This window comes from Convolutriloba macropyga, chromosome 2, assembly GCF_964194025.1.
Source record: "Convolutriloba macropyga chromosome 2, txConMacr16.3, whole genome shotgun sequence".
NCBI lineage: Eukaryota > Metazoa > Xenacoelomorpha > Acoela > Convolutidae > Convolutriloba > Convolutriloba macropyga.
Genome location: NC_134469.1, coordinates 65,435,507 through 65,452,834, shown reverse-complemented (window position 1 = coordinate 65,452,834; position 17,328 = coordinate 65,435,507). Strand labels below are relative to the sequence as shown.

Genomic DNA, 17,328 nt, shown 5'->3' with positions numbered 1-17,328 from the left:
ACAGCCAACATTTAACGTTGAGGCTACTCCAACAAAAGATTTAGGCTTAGAATCGCTACAAACACGAGCAGATAATACTACGCATATACAAGGCACAAGCTCATCTAATTTCCTACCGCCACGCATTTCAACCCCCTACCCTATGCAAAATATGTATTCACCTAATAGCCCACAGCAAGAAAATTTTTCTACACCACCTGATAATACTAGTAAATTTAAAGCTACACGCAAATTATTCCCCCAAGCAACGCATAATAGCCCCACATCATCACCTTATAATTCTACACCTACAGCATCACCTGATATATCTAATTTACCTGACGCAAATGAAGTATTAAGCAGACCTCAACGTAATAGAAAAGCACCTACATTCTTTGGTGAACCTATTCCTTCTGACTTGATACATAAACTCAAAAAGAAATAGAGAAACAAAATCTCTTTTAATAATAATTTTTATATTCAAAGCGCCTTGCGCACCAAAATCATAAAAATAATAAAATAATATTTACAAAACTGCACAAACCAATAAGTTCGTTTGCTTCCTCAGAGAAACTTCTCCAAAAGCCCCCTCACAACTCAACACATTAAAGATTCCTCCTCGAATGCCAAGCACTTCGTATAGTTCCATTTTCTTATCTGCAAGTAACAGTCCTGCAATACAGGTCCCACTTGCAGATCCCACCAGGCCCTTTGCAATGCCACCAAGCGATTTTCCAACTGTATCACCCTGTCCCACCACTCGTCAACCCCCTCACTCCTCCGTCTTGCGTACAATCTTATGAAGAACTGAAACCAAAATATGCACCTGAATATTACACATTTCCACTTAATATCACCTAACATTTCTGTCTATTCTTTTACCCGGGTGAAAGCCTCAAATAACCAAATCATAATTGTTATTTAGAGTTTAAAACATAGAAACCAAAAATTAAAAAGTAAACTCACATCATCCCCCAGGAAGAACTTGATAATATCAGCCGTGTCTTCTGTCACACATTGAGTAAATCTCCTCTCCCAAGGAGAGGAACTTCCTCTTGCTCGAAGTATCCCATCAATTTCATCATCGGTTAATACCAATGATGAGGTCCGGTAACTAGTTGAGAAGAAGAACAAGAAATCTTGTGCCCCTAACCCATCCACATCAGAGTAGAGGAAGTGTAGATACTGCCCCCTTCGAATCTGCTCCACCGATTCGCTCACTTGTTCCAATTGCATCCCCCGCACAGCAATGCTCCATCGGGCAGCATCTAACTCCCCTCGCACTTCCTCGGTCTCTCTCAAATAATTTATCGTATACCAGTTCATGACTAAACGAATTAAAATATGAAGAAGAAAGAAGTGAATAAAAGAATGTATGAAAGAAAGAAAAATTAGAAGATACAAGATTAAGAAATTAAGGAGAAAAGAATAAAAAAGATTTAAGAAATGAAAGTTGAAACGAAGTGTTAAGGAAAAAGTTAAAGAAGAATCAAAGGTTGATATTAAGAGTTAATAAGAAGTTAAAGTTTGGAAGGAATCTAATAATCAAGAGAGCAACTTGAGTTAACGAGAGTTAAAGGCAAAAAGCAAATAGCCCACTCAATACAAATCTTACACAAAGTACGCAATTAATCACCGTTGCAAGCTGTTACACACACAACTCCTATACATGTTCAACATTCGTACATTTTCAACATTTATGCATACCTCTTATTGCAAACTAACGCTGAAAACACGTGTTACACAAAGCAAAGCTAAGTGGAAACGATTCCCCCATGAGCAAATACCTAATCTAAGTTAAATACCTTAAGTACAGAAATTTGTCCCTTGCAAACTATTTAAACACACTAAATCGCAATTAATCAGGAAACGCACATTTAAGCAACCCACATAGTCAACAAATAGAACTAGCTTTACTAGCTTAAGGACCAAAGGAATGTGTAAAATAAACATTAGAGCACTTATGTACAAACAGCTAACCGCAATTTTAAATTCCCCACGTAAGAATTATGTCGCCTAAGTGCAAACCTTACATATTTGTCAGGAAGAGCTATAACTCGATGAATTTATCCGCTCAACAACTCAGACCACATAGTTGCACAAACGCATGCTTGCTTTAATAGTTCACAAAAGTTTACAACACACAAATTAGAAATACCGTAGTATAAATCCCAAAAAAAGTTTAAGCTATTGAATTTATTTCTGTTCGCTCTTTTTATTAGCAATTACGATTCTGTTCAAACTTTAACGTTTCGAAAGTAAAATCTGTGATTAGTAGATATACCCTGAAAAACCAACTGACTTTTGAAAAGAAAGAGAGTTAGCAAAAGTTTTAAAGGAAAAATGAAACTTTTCTATATCGTTACCTTACAATCTTTAAAGTGTTCCCCTTTAGAGGTTTTACGCGATAGACAAGTGAAAGTTCGTTATAGAACATACAAAGTATTAGTAGTTAATGTGTTCAGAGTAGAATTTTCATTTTCGTCCAAAAAGTTGTCACAATTTCATAACAAGGACATGAAATTGGTGAAATTATAATTTTTGCATAGAAAAACCAAGATAAAATGAGTAAAACTACAAACAACTTGTTTTTCGCTGTCTCATACACCTACTAGTCACCCTTACGATGTTCAGTTAAGCGATCGGTAGATCTGAAGCCTTAGTCTTAGAATAACAACAATTTTTAATTTTTCCCCATGTATTAAGATTTGACATAGAAAAAAAAGTTAGCCCTAGAAAGTCTCAATCGTTTTTTCACGCCTATCTTTGGTTCAAATAACGTGTCTATAAAACAGCTATTGCACTGCCAAGTTTGCTCAATTTTGAAAATCGTGTCAGAAAGTACTGACCAAATCGAATTTTCTCCCATGTATTAAGATTGGGTATAGAATAAAAAAGGTAGCCCTAGAAAGTCTCAATTGTTTTTCCCGCTTATTTTTGGTTCAAATAACGTGTCGGCACAGCAGCTATTGCACTGCCAAGTTTGCTCAAATTTGAAGCTCTTTTCATAACGTAATGACCAAATCAAATTTTCCCCCATGTATTAAGATTGGCTATAGACAAAAAACGGTAGCCCCAAGAAATTAGCAAACTTTTTGTTAATTATTTCTATATCACACGACGTTCTGATGCACAAACTACCTTCAGCCCAAAAATCATCAACCTTGCTATCTTAGTTATGAATAAATTCAACTTTCACGATTCGCCCATGTATTAAGATTGGTTATAGACTAAATACCTAACTTCATGAAATAAATGACAATATAAGATATATTCAAATTAGTATTATGCCAGCTTTTAACCTAGCTACTGTCGACAGACAACACGTAATACACTGTTTGTTTTCATTTTACAGGAATGGTCAAAAACACACATAATTTGTGCCCAAAAACCTGCTAATAAACGTAATTCTGTGCTAAAAATAGAGAACTTAGCGCAACATTTCAATCATATCACAGTTTAACAACATGCCATATGCCACTAGTCACGGCTAGTGATTGGCCAATCAGAAATGAGCACACATATTTTGGTAACTTAACCCTGAAAACCACTATTTAAGAGCCTTACCCAAATTCAAAATCACTTTTCTCAGTTACCTTCTGAAATCAATCACTTCTTTCTCTCACAGATTCAGCTCTACCTTGAACATATCTCTCTCTCTCTCTCTCTCTCTCTCTCTCTCCCTTTCTTTCTCTCTGTCCCAAATTCTATCTTTCACATTTTGCCTCTTTCATCTAATAAACTTAGAAAACTTAGCAAAGTTTTCAAGCATTTCAATTTGTGAACACCAAATATTTGCAACAACACATCTCCACAACACATATACCAGGTATCTCAGTTCAATATTGATTCTCAATTCAATTCTCAGTCACTGACTATAGCAGGAGTTCATAACTCTTTAGAGACTGACAATTCAGAAAGTTTCTAAATCCCGACAAACACTACCTACACTAAACACTTTCATCACCAGCTAAACACACCACAATACACCGACACCGTAAAGACAATCAATCCTAATATATGACCGAAGTCTCATTCGACCAAAACGGTTTTCTTATTTCTCTTTCTATCAACCCTGATACACTTGTGAAAGTTTCCATTAAGGCAAATCAAAAGCTGAAATTTAATAGTGAATTTAACACCTTAACCAGTTGTCAAATTTCTAACGAAGTAAGAACTGTAGTATTCTTTGCTACTAACTCTAACGAAGACCCTATTGCTGTCTTCTGGGGAAAATACAATCCTCAACAACTTAACAGTCTATTACTTCAAATTCATTCTTCAAGCCTAGTTGACTTAGACATTTTAAATGTCCCTTGTTTGGTTTTAGAACCACCAACTGATCAATGAATATTCCGCTAAACGATTATTGGGTTATAGCTTCAAGAACAATTTTCTCAACTTCCTACAGTCCTTATAACATCCACCATAAAATTCTGAAATATAATAACAAGTCCGCAAAAATTGATCGATCATATATTTCATATAAAGAGAACATTATTATTTTCTTCGTTAAAGACCAGTTTGTAAACTTAGAAATAATTGTTAGTTGGACGCCTAACAAACCAGAACATATTGAACGCTTTCATTTCCAATTGAACAACAGAGACGAAATAGACCTTGATATCATCGAAGCTCCCTTTACTGTAGACCCTTAATCTATGTTACCACCTTCCCCTGAAACACAAGTTCTTACTGCCCTTGCATTCGACCCACTATCGTATATTAGAATATTCCTCCTACAGAAAATATTGAAATTCGGAAATAAAACTGTAACACTTGACAAGTGTTTTGTTTCTAATCAACAGAGAACAGTTGCATTCTTCGTAACATCAGAAAATAACGCAAAGTTTGTCATATTTTGGGTACCCTATAATCCCGCTCACGTTCACGAGCTAAAATATCAGATTGCTTTCACGGATAATATTAACTTGAATCTGTTAGACTCACCTTATACTGTCTTCGTTTATTAAATGGAAGACGGCGAAATCAAGAAATCACCAGCAATAGACGAAGTAATAAACGTAAGTCACAAAATGCTTATTTTTATATTACTTTGCTTAACTCTGTTCCTACCTGTAACAACTGATATTGAATCTGAAATTGCTCAGCATATTGCAGAATTAAAACTCCTAGTTGAATATAACAATTCTCATCCACACTTCATAGAATGTGTCGTAAGTAGAGATAATTGTCTACATGAAGAAATTCCGTACCTTAAATTTCTAGACCCTCCTGAAAAGCTATTAATTTGGTCAAAACGTAACGTCCATATGCCACTATCACTGATTAAAGACCAGTTCTTTAAAGATAAACTTACTGATAAGAAAGCGTTTCTTTCAAAAGTAGAATATTTTTTAACCTACATAGGAAACCAAATTCGTTCTGTTCAGTTTCTTAAGATTATTGCTATAATACCTCTCGCACTTCTCCGTGTTATAACTGCTTGCTCTGCAAAATACTTGATCTTTATTATATTTCTTGTATTATTACTCTTAACGTCTTTCACTGACGCCAGACCAATTGAAAAGATGAGTATCTATGAAAACACAGCTCCTAACCTTCATGTTAACCACTTTGATTGCTCAAAAATGATTTCAAACCAGACGTATTCTCTCAACAAAGTAGCACCTTGCGAAATTCGCTCTGATAAAATTAGCACTAATCAAGCACGAGTCACTCTCTACCAAAGAAATTATAAAGTAAAACTAGAAGCAACTATGTGTAAAGCAACCCAACAGCAATTACGTTGGTTTTGCGATTCTTTTGACTCTAGCGGCATAGATGCCAGACATAATACTATTACTACTTCAGTTAAGCTTGATGCTCAGAAATGCAAACTTGCAAAGGAAAGAAAAAAGATAAAACTTTCCTCTTCTTCTAAATCAGTAGAATTCGAATTTGACAAATCTTTATTCTCAAATTTTAACTCAGGCGATGTTGGAACTGGAAACAATGAATGTAACTCCCGAGGTTGGATTACACACTACACTTATGAAACATATATGCAAAATGTTAGCCTGAATGTAAACCTTAGAGATGGTACAGTTAATAACTGGCAAAATATACCTCTACCTTGTCCTTTATCAGCCGGAGGCTGCGATTCTACATCTACTGATCCATTTGCATACACTTGGGATGAACCCAATAATTGTCTTTTCACTATAATTCGCACTTTTGACGCTCAAATGGTTAAAGCTAATGACAAATACTATATAGTAAAGGATCCTAAATTTACTTCAGCTCAGTCAGATTTCGACTTACAAAGCTTTATGTTCCAAGTTTATAATAAACCACAGTCTTTATGTAGTCATCCACGAATAGTATATCCTACGCCATATGATTCTCTATACATTAGTCTTCGTGACGGATTTGATATGAACACTGGAGAACCCATTCACAAATTTAAACCCGATACTGGTGCTATAATTATGAAAAATAAATTCTATTCCAGTGACAACAAGACAGTTGATACAACATATTCTCAAGTTTATGAGAATATTGATTTCGAAGCACATCTTGGAACAAAAATTGACTATTTGCACTTTAATAATCTTCGGCAACTTCAAACCTCTACTCTAGAGCTATTAAGAAATGACTGTGAATTAGAGCGCTCAACTATTCTTAACACTTTAATGATTTCTCATGAAAATCCGCGTTTAGCTGGATATACCTTAACAAGAAACAGATCTATGTTTCTCAAAACAAATGGCAATGTTGCCTGGCTATATAATTGTCCTGAATTTCATTCACCCTTACAGATTCTTAATAAGTGCTATAATCGAATACCAATTCTTTATGAAGATGAAATTCATTTCGTTGATCCGATTTCTAGGCAAACTTTCACTGAAGCCGAAGAACAATTGTGCTCTGATAAACATTCCAACTTATTTCAACTAGATGTTGACGATGATAATTCATGGGTTGAACTAACCCCACAAATCACAAAAGTAAGAGGACCTGCACTCTTCAAACCACATATAGTTATTCAACAAATTGCAAATGTTATTACTGCAAGTATTTATGCTTCTATCTACACATATAAAGAAATGATGTCCTTCTGGAATTCAATAACTTTCAACTCCAATATGAAAGGAGTTCTCAAACACTTTACTAAGTCATTAATAGATAGCAGAGAATCATTTTCAAATATTTCAGGCACGAATTATTATAACTCTAGAACTATTTATCTAGATTCATTCATTTCACCGGACTTCTTTAATAATCAATTTGTTGAAACCTTTGGTAAAATACAATATATAATTGAGCGATGCGGAATATTCTTTGCCGCTTTCTTATTCATTAAGCTACTCATCGACATAGTCTTATGCTTAATTCGAGCAATGCAAATTAACAAAATTACAGATGCATCTATTCATTTTGGTAAAGCACTCTTTGCTGCCACATTTGATTTAATGTCAGCTCCAATTCTGACTTCTATCTATCTAGCAACTAACTCAGAGAATGATAATACTGATAAAAATAGAGAAAGGACGATGCGTGTTCCAAAATCTGAAGATACAACCAGAGTTACTCAAAGCCCACCTTATGAAATTAATAGAATGCAAGCACTAACTCATGAGAATAAAAGTGGTTATCCAAACCTACATGATGAGAATAATAAAGACGAAAATAGAAACGATCACAACGTTCCTACGTCTCCAGTATAGGATTAATTCCTCTATTACTTTAATATCATCAAACTATATGATGATAATACAGACTGACTTCAAAATTACTACTGATTTACTTTGAAAGAGAATACAAAAAAAATAAGAAAAAGAGAATACTAGCAAAATAACTTCAAAAAATATACTCTTAGAATAGAATAAGAGTAGAGAATACTTGATATTTCGGGAACTTTCTTCAATCCCTAACGAACTGATACCAGTCTTTCAGAAGGAACCTTCAAGTGGTTGGCCCGAATACAATACAAAATCAACTTCTAAACCCCAATCTGGAGTTAAACAACTTGACAGACTAGTACAACCCACAACTCACGTTACCCCATCTACAACTTTTCTCTCAGCTATCAAGATTTCAGCAGTACAAACTCAAGCAACTAGTGCAAATTCATCAACAACAGTTACATCATCATCTACATCATCCAAAAAGAGAACTAAAACTGCAGATACAATTGCAAAGAAACAACCACGTAAACAATTCATTAGAGAGACATTCAACCCAGCGACACCGCTAAAAGTAAATATACCCAAGACAAACAGTACGGTACCCAACGTCTTAGCAAACACTACATCTACTCAATCGTCACGACCAAACTTTCTTAATCTTCATCATTACACAACTACCCCCCTGCAAGACCGCCTACAAAAACAACATCAAGCTGAGATACAAGCTAAAACCCCCGGTTTTAGTGGACACCCGAACTACGATACAAATTTAATCTACCAGTTGCAACCCAACATCAATAGATTCAATCTCATTGGTTATTTGTCAAACAAAAATTCTTATCTACTAACTAATCACAACCTACAAGGACAAACAATACAAGTCCCGTTTGATAATATTACAGCAAACCTCAATCCTCAGCTTGATACCTTTACTTATCAGGTACAGCAAAACTTTCTGACAGAAAGACAACGCTCTCAACAGCTCGAACAACGGATTACTGAGCTCCAACTGGAGATCGCAAATCTGAAGCATCAACTCCACATCCTCCGCTCATCACGTTGAGCACTCACGGAATGGAATAGATAAATTTGTGGTTGTTGATGTTCAGTACTTCCTTCATTACTTCTTCTTCTTTCTCCCGCGGTGAGGAAAATTATTCGTTAGTTTAAACGCCTAATTATTAGTCATTTCGATTACCTTACTCTCTTTGATTCCATTACTCACATCAAGTAAAGTAATCCGCATTGAAACTATCTTCAATGATTACACTTAGCGCAATTTATGGTGAAAAATGAGTCTATTCCTATCTTCAGATTGCAGATTTGATTTGATCTCGCTTCTCTAATAAAATCTGTTCTTTATCTTTACGATTTATCTTGCTTACGACATCATTCGATTGTTCCTTTGAATTCCATAATTTAATTAATGTCTTACAACCTTTCAGTAGACGTTAAATATTTCAAAACATATTGTGATCTCGCTGAATTTATTCAATCGCAAGTTATTAAAACTTCGAAAACATTCTTAGTTGGAAATAAATTCTATACACCATTGTCAGTTCATTGGACATTTGAGTTACAAGAGATTATCTTATTCTTACAAGATAACAATTCTAATGAAATTGTAGTTTATTTTCATCAAGTTCCTGAGTACGATTTATTTGAAATTCTAAAACTTATTCATACAGAAGAAATTCTTAACATCAATAATCTAAACTTTCGACCGCTCACTTATTTCAATTAATATGTTAATCTTCAATACTTCAGTGATCAAGAATATAAAAATGTTACAACCCTTCGTTAACAGGTTTGCATTCATCGCCATCCGCCATTTATAGCTTAAGTACTATTTGGATCTTCCTTTCAAGGATTAATGGGTCTTCCATTCTCCCCATTGACATTAAAATTGAATTACTGCATTATTCAAAATGAACACATATTTTGAAGGAGGTGCTGATATCGAATGGTTTAAAGATTATTGTCAACTCTCTGATCATGTTGAATCCGCTTGGGTTAACTTTCCTAAGCAGATTATTTTTAACGATAAAGTTTTCAGAATCTCCGAATTATATTATTCTGAATTTCAATGCGAAGTCATTTTATTTCTTGAAGACATTGAACAAAAAGAAATTGTTATTTACTTTGAATCAATGACGAAAAGCAAGAATAATTATTTCATGAAGCTAATTCATAATGATCAACCCAGTCTAAATATTAATTCCTTAAACTATAGCAACAAGGCTTACTTCAATTGATTTATTCTTCAACAATACTCAAACAAAGATGAATTACGAAACGGAATTCTTTATTTGGGGAGTCATTGCGGCAACTCTAGCCTTTATGGTGTTGTGCGCAGTAATTTTAATTTCCCTATTCATTTACCTCGCTTGTCATTATAGACCATTAACTTAACCAGTATATTCTTCAAATTATATTATTCTATTATTCAACGTCAGATGTACTAGCAGCACAATTTTATAGAAAAACTTCAAAAGGTCTATTATAACGACCAGCCAAAAAAATTGGATCTATTATTTTGCACAGCCCTGTATCTTAGGACATCGTCAACCCTTCTTCAAGAGAGAACTCAAAAACAAGAAGCTACGATGAACTTTAGAACTTTAACCAAGTAAGCTACCTCACAAACTTTAAATGCTTAATTATTATAAAATTAAGCTGAATAATTTATTCGATTATGTAAAATTTGATGTTTTGATTTAATACCTATGGACCGGGATGGGATGTACTGAAGTGTGCTACACTCAGTAACACTATTTGATAATCTTAGTGCTATTTTGAGAATTTACGTTATAGTGCGTGAAGCACAAACTTGATTTGGACAAAGTCCATTTTGTCGTGTGAACAAATTACTAAGTAGTTTTGAATAAGCTACTATTTTAAGACCACTAACTTAAACTGAGAATATTATGACGTGATATTATCACGCCACACAGATAACACCAAGTTAACCTTCGTAACTCTGTCGACACTCGTTATCTCTATCCAATAGGATACTAGATAACCACGTGTCCGCAAGTATAAAAGGAGCTTGCACGCTCAACTACAAACACTTTTTGGTCCCTGATAACTTCTGATTTAAAATCATACTCCCGTATTGCTCCCTTGCTCAATCTCAGCTTACTTGAGATATTTTTCTAACTTAGAATATTTTGTGACTTGTTCTTAACTAAGAACTCTCTAAGTCATAAAATATTAACTTAGCACAAATTTGGAAATCAGGTAAGTTCAGCTTAACTTCTCTAAGTTATAATTTAACATCTCTCAAACTCTATCTAAGTTACAAGTTAACTTAGAATAGTTCAATCTGTGCTATTTCAATCTTATAACTTTAATTATTCTATCCCTTAATGCTCGGTTCATATTTGATGCTGTTTAACATAACTTATTAATTCATATTTGCATTTAACTTTATTTAATACTTAACTATATACCAAGAGTAGAACTAGGGGTTGAACTCTCAAGTTATACATGTGGTCCCGCGATTAACCCCGTCGTTTAAGTATCTAATGTACGGACCAGCAGTATACCTGCAATCCTTCAGCATGAATGAATTGTTTATTATTAAAGCTGACATTGATATCTTATTCTCAGCTACCGTTTTCAAGATATGGAGTTCCCACCTTACTTTATTATTGCCATACCGAAGTGGTTTTGTGGAATACAGCTTTGTGTTATAGAGCGCATTTGTTAGGAACTTCTAGCTTCTTTTTGTTACTTTTTTGCCGACAGCTTTCTCCAGCTAGGAAAAACAAAGCAGAAATTAACAACCTCAGGTTTCAGGTACGTTATTGTTTTTATCCCAACGTAAAGTTATCGACTTGTAAGTGAGAAGAAAATGTTTATAGTGGTGTTTCTCAGCATCGTAAAGGTGTTAACAATTTTACTATTCTGAAACACATTGTTGATTGTAAAACAGACGTCTCCATAAGTGGAGAAAAGACAGAATTACAGAATATTTCGCTGGGCCTTTGTTTGCGGTTAAATATGTTACTACCGTAATTTTTTCGGTAAAATTTAGAAAAAATGAGAAAAATTTTAATTTTTTACCTTTGATCCATATTTGCATTCAAAGTGAATTGTATGTACAAATTTATAAGACGGATTCTATACTCTTCATCAGCAACTTGGTTCAAAATAAAATTTTTCAGATTTTGAAATATTTCTGGAACTTTGAATTGGATCATTTGTTGCAGGAGCAGATTATTTTTTATTGAGATCCGCATATTTTCCGGAAAAATCTTGCCTGGAGAACCATCTGAAATAGTTCCGCTTAATGCAACTCGTTTTTTTCACTTTGTCAAATCTTCCTTGGGCATATTCCAAAACAAAACATTTGTCCAATTGTGCTGCCTACATATTTAATTTGGATGTAGACTTTGTTGTTATGTTTTATTTTCGAATCTTCTTTTCTTTGCAAATGCACACGTAGAACTGATTTTTTGCAAATGAGTTTCCCATATTCAAAAAAATTTTAACTTATGTTTTCGATAAAATTTGAGCCTGCTCATAAAGAATGCCATTCTGAGGAACTTATTGATAATGAATTGGGTTTTGAGGCAAAAAAAAAAAATTGAAATGAAGTAAATATTTGCAATCATCTTCCCTCTAAGAAAAAAATCTTTTATTTTCTGAGTTTTACCAAAATCTACAATAAGTTTTAAAAAATCCAAAAAAATGCATCAATTGATCATTTTTTGCACAAATTTCGTTCTCGGTTTAACTGCTCCCAGTGTTTCAACAAATAAATTTTGTCGGGAAACTAGTGGTGAATGATTGTGATTCGAAAAAATGCAAATAGGTGCAGTTAACAATTACTTGGAGAATTTTATTTTCTGTCGGAACACCTATCCCATCACTGTTAAATGGCATGTGTTATATTTTCAAAAATTTCTGTGCTCCTAATTTTTTATGCAATACTCTGACAGATAGTACTATTATGCAAGCAATAATCTTTCTACTACTTATAAAGCCAATTGAAAGAGTGACCTATGAAATGTTTGCCGATTGATCATGTGATTGAAGAAGGCTGTTTTATCTTTTATCATTGAGTAGATGTCTTACGGTTTTGTTCAACAAATTTAAGGTGGTACTGAAAAGTCCCCAAAACGCAATGAAATAACAATCATTCTGATAAATTAAATTTTCGATCAAATGAATGTTGAAAAATTAATTTTTTTGAAATGTCGAAATTTTTTCCACTATATTTAACTATTATTATTTAAAAAAATTTCATTGCCATAAAATTTCATAGCAATACAACAATCTTTCAAAAATCTGATATGATCAGACACGATTTATTCCTTACAAGCCAGCTCCACTCACAAACAAAGTGAACCATTTCGTCCATTTTACTGCCCTAATTCCACAAAACGCATTTCATTAAATGTAAAAGTGGAGGATATGGCAACAAAAGAACGATTATTCTAATTGGTAATTATACAATGTCTCCTCAAAACTCCACAAATTAGCGCAATATTATATAAGTAGTCTTACGAGGGACAAAATATCGAATGTCAAAATACCCAATGTGACAAATACCCAAAATATGCCCAAAATTTATTCAAACGTTGAAACTAACAGAACGGCTATTTAGCTTAATATTTAGTTAGTGCCTTTTGCCATGCCTCAGCGGCCCGTGGGACTTGATATGACACTATCCCAACCGATTATGGGATTAAGCTATCAACTTCGTTGTGACCAAACACGCTTGTAATACCGAGTGCTGAATTTTAATCGGATTATTGAACGAAAAGATCAGTAGAGGGAAAAAATTGGGTTTAATGGCACTGGGTATTTTGGCATTGATTATTCTGTAATGCAACCGTTACGAGATAAGCGTTGTCAAAAGAGATTTTACAAGATAGGAGTGTTTGTGCCACGAAGTGATAAATGTAAATGGGTGCCCTAGTTGAGACCTCAATTGAAAAGGGCCCTTCGGGACCATGACATAGTGGAAAAATAACGGCTTAACCATAATTAACTGTAAAAAAAATTAGTTTATCTGTTCGAATGAATTCCTGGAGTTTCGCTTAGCCAGAAATTTTTGTGCAGCAGAGATACGTTTCGACCTCAGAATGTCAGCGGAAAAAAATTTCACCACAATTTTTGTTTACACAAATTATCAGGCTACTTTTTCTAGATAATAATATGACTTAGAATTTGGGTCCATCAAAAAACCAAATAATGATTCGGAAAAATATTTCAGAGATATGAAAATAAAATAGCTTTTCCATTTGAAAATTGATCAATAATGCTGGGTCATGTAGTTTAGTCAATAATTTAGCAACAAGTCTTTTTGGGGTTTTCAAGAGTTTTAGGGTCTAAACTAAGTTGTTGCTTTCAGCTTCAGAGGGCCGAGAACCAATAATCCCCGAGGATGACAATGTGAGCCACAAACAAGGCACTGTCGCCACAGGTTTTTCTAGTAATCGAAGCCATACAGAGGAAGCAGACAAGAACTTGACCTTGAGTGTGAAAAAGCCAGATGTTGCAGCTGATCTGAGGGCCATTGATGGTGAGAAATTGGGCAGCAATGCGTCATCTGGGACAAGTAAAGGGTTCGGGGTTACAGTTGATGTTGAGGTTGTTTCTCAGCTGCAATCAGAAGGTGTGCCTTCTTGTGACGATATTCCAAATACGGAACCGAACTGTTTTGCGAATGTGGCCACCTGCTTTGGGAGCCAAAACGAGTCCTTAAACATCAGAAAAGTAGAAATACGAAAACTTGGAGCGTCGGTGCGCCGAACCGACAAAATACACACGGAGAAGGCACAGGAAAATTATTTGACAAATAGCGGACCGAAAAATCCGGATCTCTCAAATGCCCCGGATGGGAAGACTGAACCTGAAACTGAGCAAGAGAAGACAGAGCGAGAGAATGAGGCACAAGGGCTCCCTACATTTATAATAAACAAGAAGAGACAAGAACACGACCTCACAATCTCACTGATTGTATTGTCTATCGTCTTCATCATCAATTCGGTCATCATTTTTATCATACTGACCACCCAGTACCACAACCAGAACATTGGTGACGCCAGGGTACATGCCATGATTATGATCACTGTGAGTATCAATATTTTTCTCAGAACTCGATATTTGCCTGATTTCTGAAGTACTATGTCATCTAACGAAGAGGTTCGATTACACCAACTAATCAGGTTATGTCTTTAGCGGACTGAAGATTCTCTTCAGATTAATCCACTAAATTTAAGCAACCATCATCCTAATCAGATATCAACAATTAAATTGATCAAAAGTAATTCACAAAGAGTTGATGTAATGGAATAAAATTCCTCTCCAGCAAGAGAATATGACCCAGTGCCAATTTAACACCAGAATTTGTGAAAATTAATTATCCCTAGTTAAGAATTTTTTGGTGTTTGCACCTAAGAAATAGTCGGTATTAACGTTTTTTCTTTCCTATTGAATTTTTGTCGGTATCGTCGTTTTTGTTCGGTATTTATCATAGGAAAGATTCAGTATCGTCGTTTTTAAACGTAAGCGAGATTCGGTTTCGTTTAGAGAAAAATTAGCATTTTTTAAACCGTGTCTGAAAAGTAGATTAGTCCCTCGGGCCAAACAATAAAAACGATCGGCATTGGACGTTTTGAAACGCAACCAACCGTCAAAAATTTTGCTTGCAAACTACAAGAAAGCATGTAAAAACTCAGTGAATGAAAATTAATCAACAAAATTCTCATCAAATTTAAATAAATGTAAATTTTTTGAATACAAATTTAATCAAGAAATTTAGACTCATTCATTTATTTTTGTCATTGAGCTAAAAACGAGTTTTCAATGAACTTGCACCTTTTTTCAGAATTTTTTTCTGAGAAAAACGTTTGAAATGCCTGCTATTAAACCGTATAGAAAAGCTTAACTACATTATATGCATAAAAACAAGTTTTCAAATGGAAAAAATTGACAATTTATTACGTCTGAAACCAAACATACCGATGATCTCTAAATTTTAAATACCGAACAAACCCAATCCTCTAAAACTGAACATACCGATTCTCTCTGGAGTCCGAAAAAGACCATACAGGATAATTGTTAAGTGTGAAACCGACACTACCGAGCAAACCGAACATTGCAAAGCCTTCTTACGTTTGAAACCGAAAATAAAAAAGATTTCTTACAAATTTTTTGTTGTTTTTGTATGGTCATCTCAACTAGGGATGGCAAAAAATTACGATTTATTGCGTTATTTTAGATGTTAAATCGATGATATTGGGATGTTTTGTTTGTATATGTGTGTATGCGTATGTATGTGTATGTATGTGTGAGTGTTTGTGTGTGAGTGAGTGTGTGTGTCGGCGTGTAGGTGTGTGAGTGTGTGTGTGTATTGTGTGTATGTGTTTGTGTTTTTGTGTGTATGTAAAGGTATGTGTAAGTGTTTGTGTGTGATTGAGTGAGTGTGTGCGTCTTTGTGTGCGTCAGCGCGTGTGTTGTGTATGTATTTGTTTGTGTGTGTGAGTGTTTGAGTTTGAGTGAGTGTGTGTGTGTGTGATTGTGTGTGTGTGTGTGTGTGTGTGTGTCAGCGTGCGTGCGTATGTGTATCTATGTGTGTATGTGTGCTTGTGTGTGTGTGTTGTTTGTATGTGAATGTTTGTGTTGTGTTTGTGTGTTTGTATGTGTTTTTGTGCAGGTATATGTGAGTTTTTGTGTGTGAATGAGTGTGTCTCTCTGTGTGTGTGTATGTGTTGTGTACGTGTGTGTTTTTGTGTGGGTGAGCGTGTGTTTGTGTGTGTGTTTGAGTGAATGTGTGTGTGTCTGTGTATCAGCGAGTGTGTATGTGTATGTGTGCATGTGTGTGTTTGTATGTGTGCTGTGTGTGTTATGTGTGTATGTGTTATGTGTATGTGTGAAACTACAAGTGGGAAATTCATGAATCACATTCTTTCATTACAGGCTATGCTCAATGCTCTCAACAATTCGGTCAACTTGTTTGTATACATGAAGTCGAGCAGTTCATTCAGAGATCACCTTCCAAAAGTTATTTGGACCAAGAAGTAAACAGATACTCATTGAAGACAACGAAAACCCACATGGCCACTGTCTACACAAAAAATATATAGATCTCTGGGGCAGCTGGGTTATTTGTTAGCAAATTCTACCCAAAACTATTGCATCGTTTTGAAAGTAATTGGGGTAATGCGATGCAGTATGGGCTTTAAGAGCGGGATGCGAAGCGAATTTTTTATATAAGAGTAGTGGACCAACACAATGGTTTTTGTGCTAATCACAAAATATACTCCGAACAACAATACTCATGTCAGGAACATTTTGTTCTGTAACAGTCTGATAAGATGCCAAAATTTGCGCACGGCTCGCAACAAAATTCGCAGCAAGATCTGATGTGCGATTATAAAGTCTGTACAAAAGTCCGACCATATATCCCACAATCTCGTTAGTTGAGCTTTCAATAATCACTCGAATAAGGCCACGCTTACTGAAGTGTGATCAAAATTAAACTCTTGAAAACGGGCAACTTGGCATTCAACAATATCTTGGCGTCTTCGATGCAGAAATCTTCGGAATTGTTGAAAAATTAATTGGATTTACTTAATAGTCATAACTATAGTAACTGATTTTTACCAGTGCAACACAATAGCAACACAATATCATTTCACCCCTCAATCATTTCATAGCGCACGTTACCAGTTGGCAACGCAAGCTTGTTTTCGCATTATTA

General features: G+C 34.8%; 1 protein-coding gene across 1 annotated transcript in view; it reads left to right on the top strand.

Annotated features, from left to right (window-relative positions):
* The window catches only part of LOC142335407 (uncharacterized), a 28,826-nt gene extending 11,991 nt beyond the window's left edge, over positions 1-16,835 (top strand). Inside the window, exons 2-3 of the mRNA XM_075383883.1 lie at positions 13,975-14,696; positions 16,545-16,835. Of these exons, the coding sequence (XP_075239998.1) occupies positions 13,975-14,696; positions 16,545-16,649 (827 nt within the window). The 3' untranslated portion in view covers positions 16,650-16,835. The remainder of the gene's footprint in view (positions 1-13,974; positions 14,697-16,544) is intronic.
* The last annotated feature ends 493 nt before the right edge of the window (positions 16,836-17,328 follow it).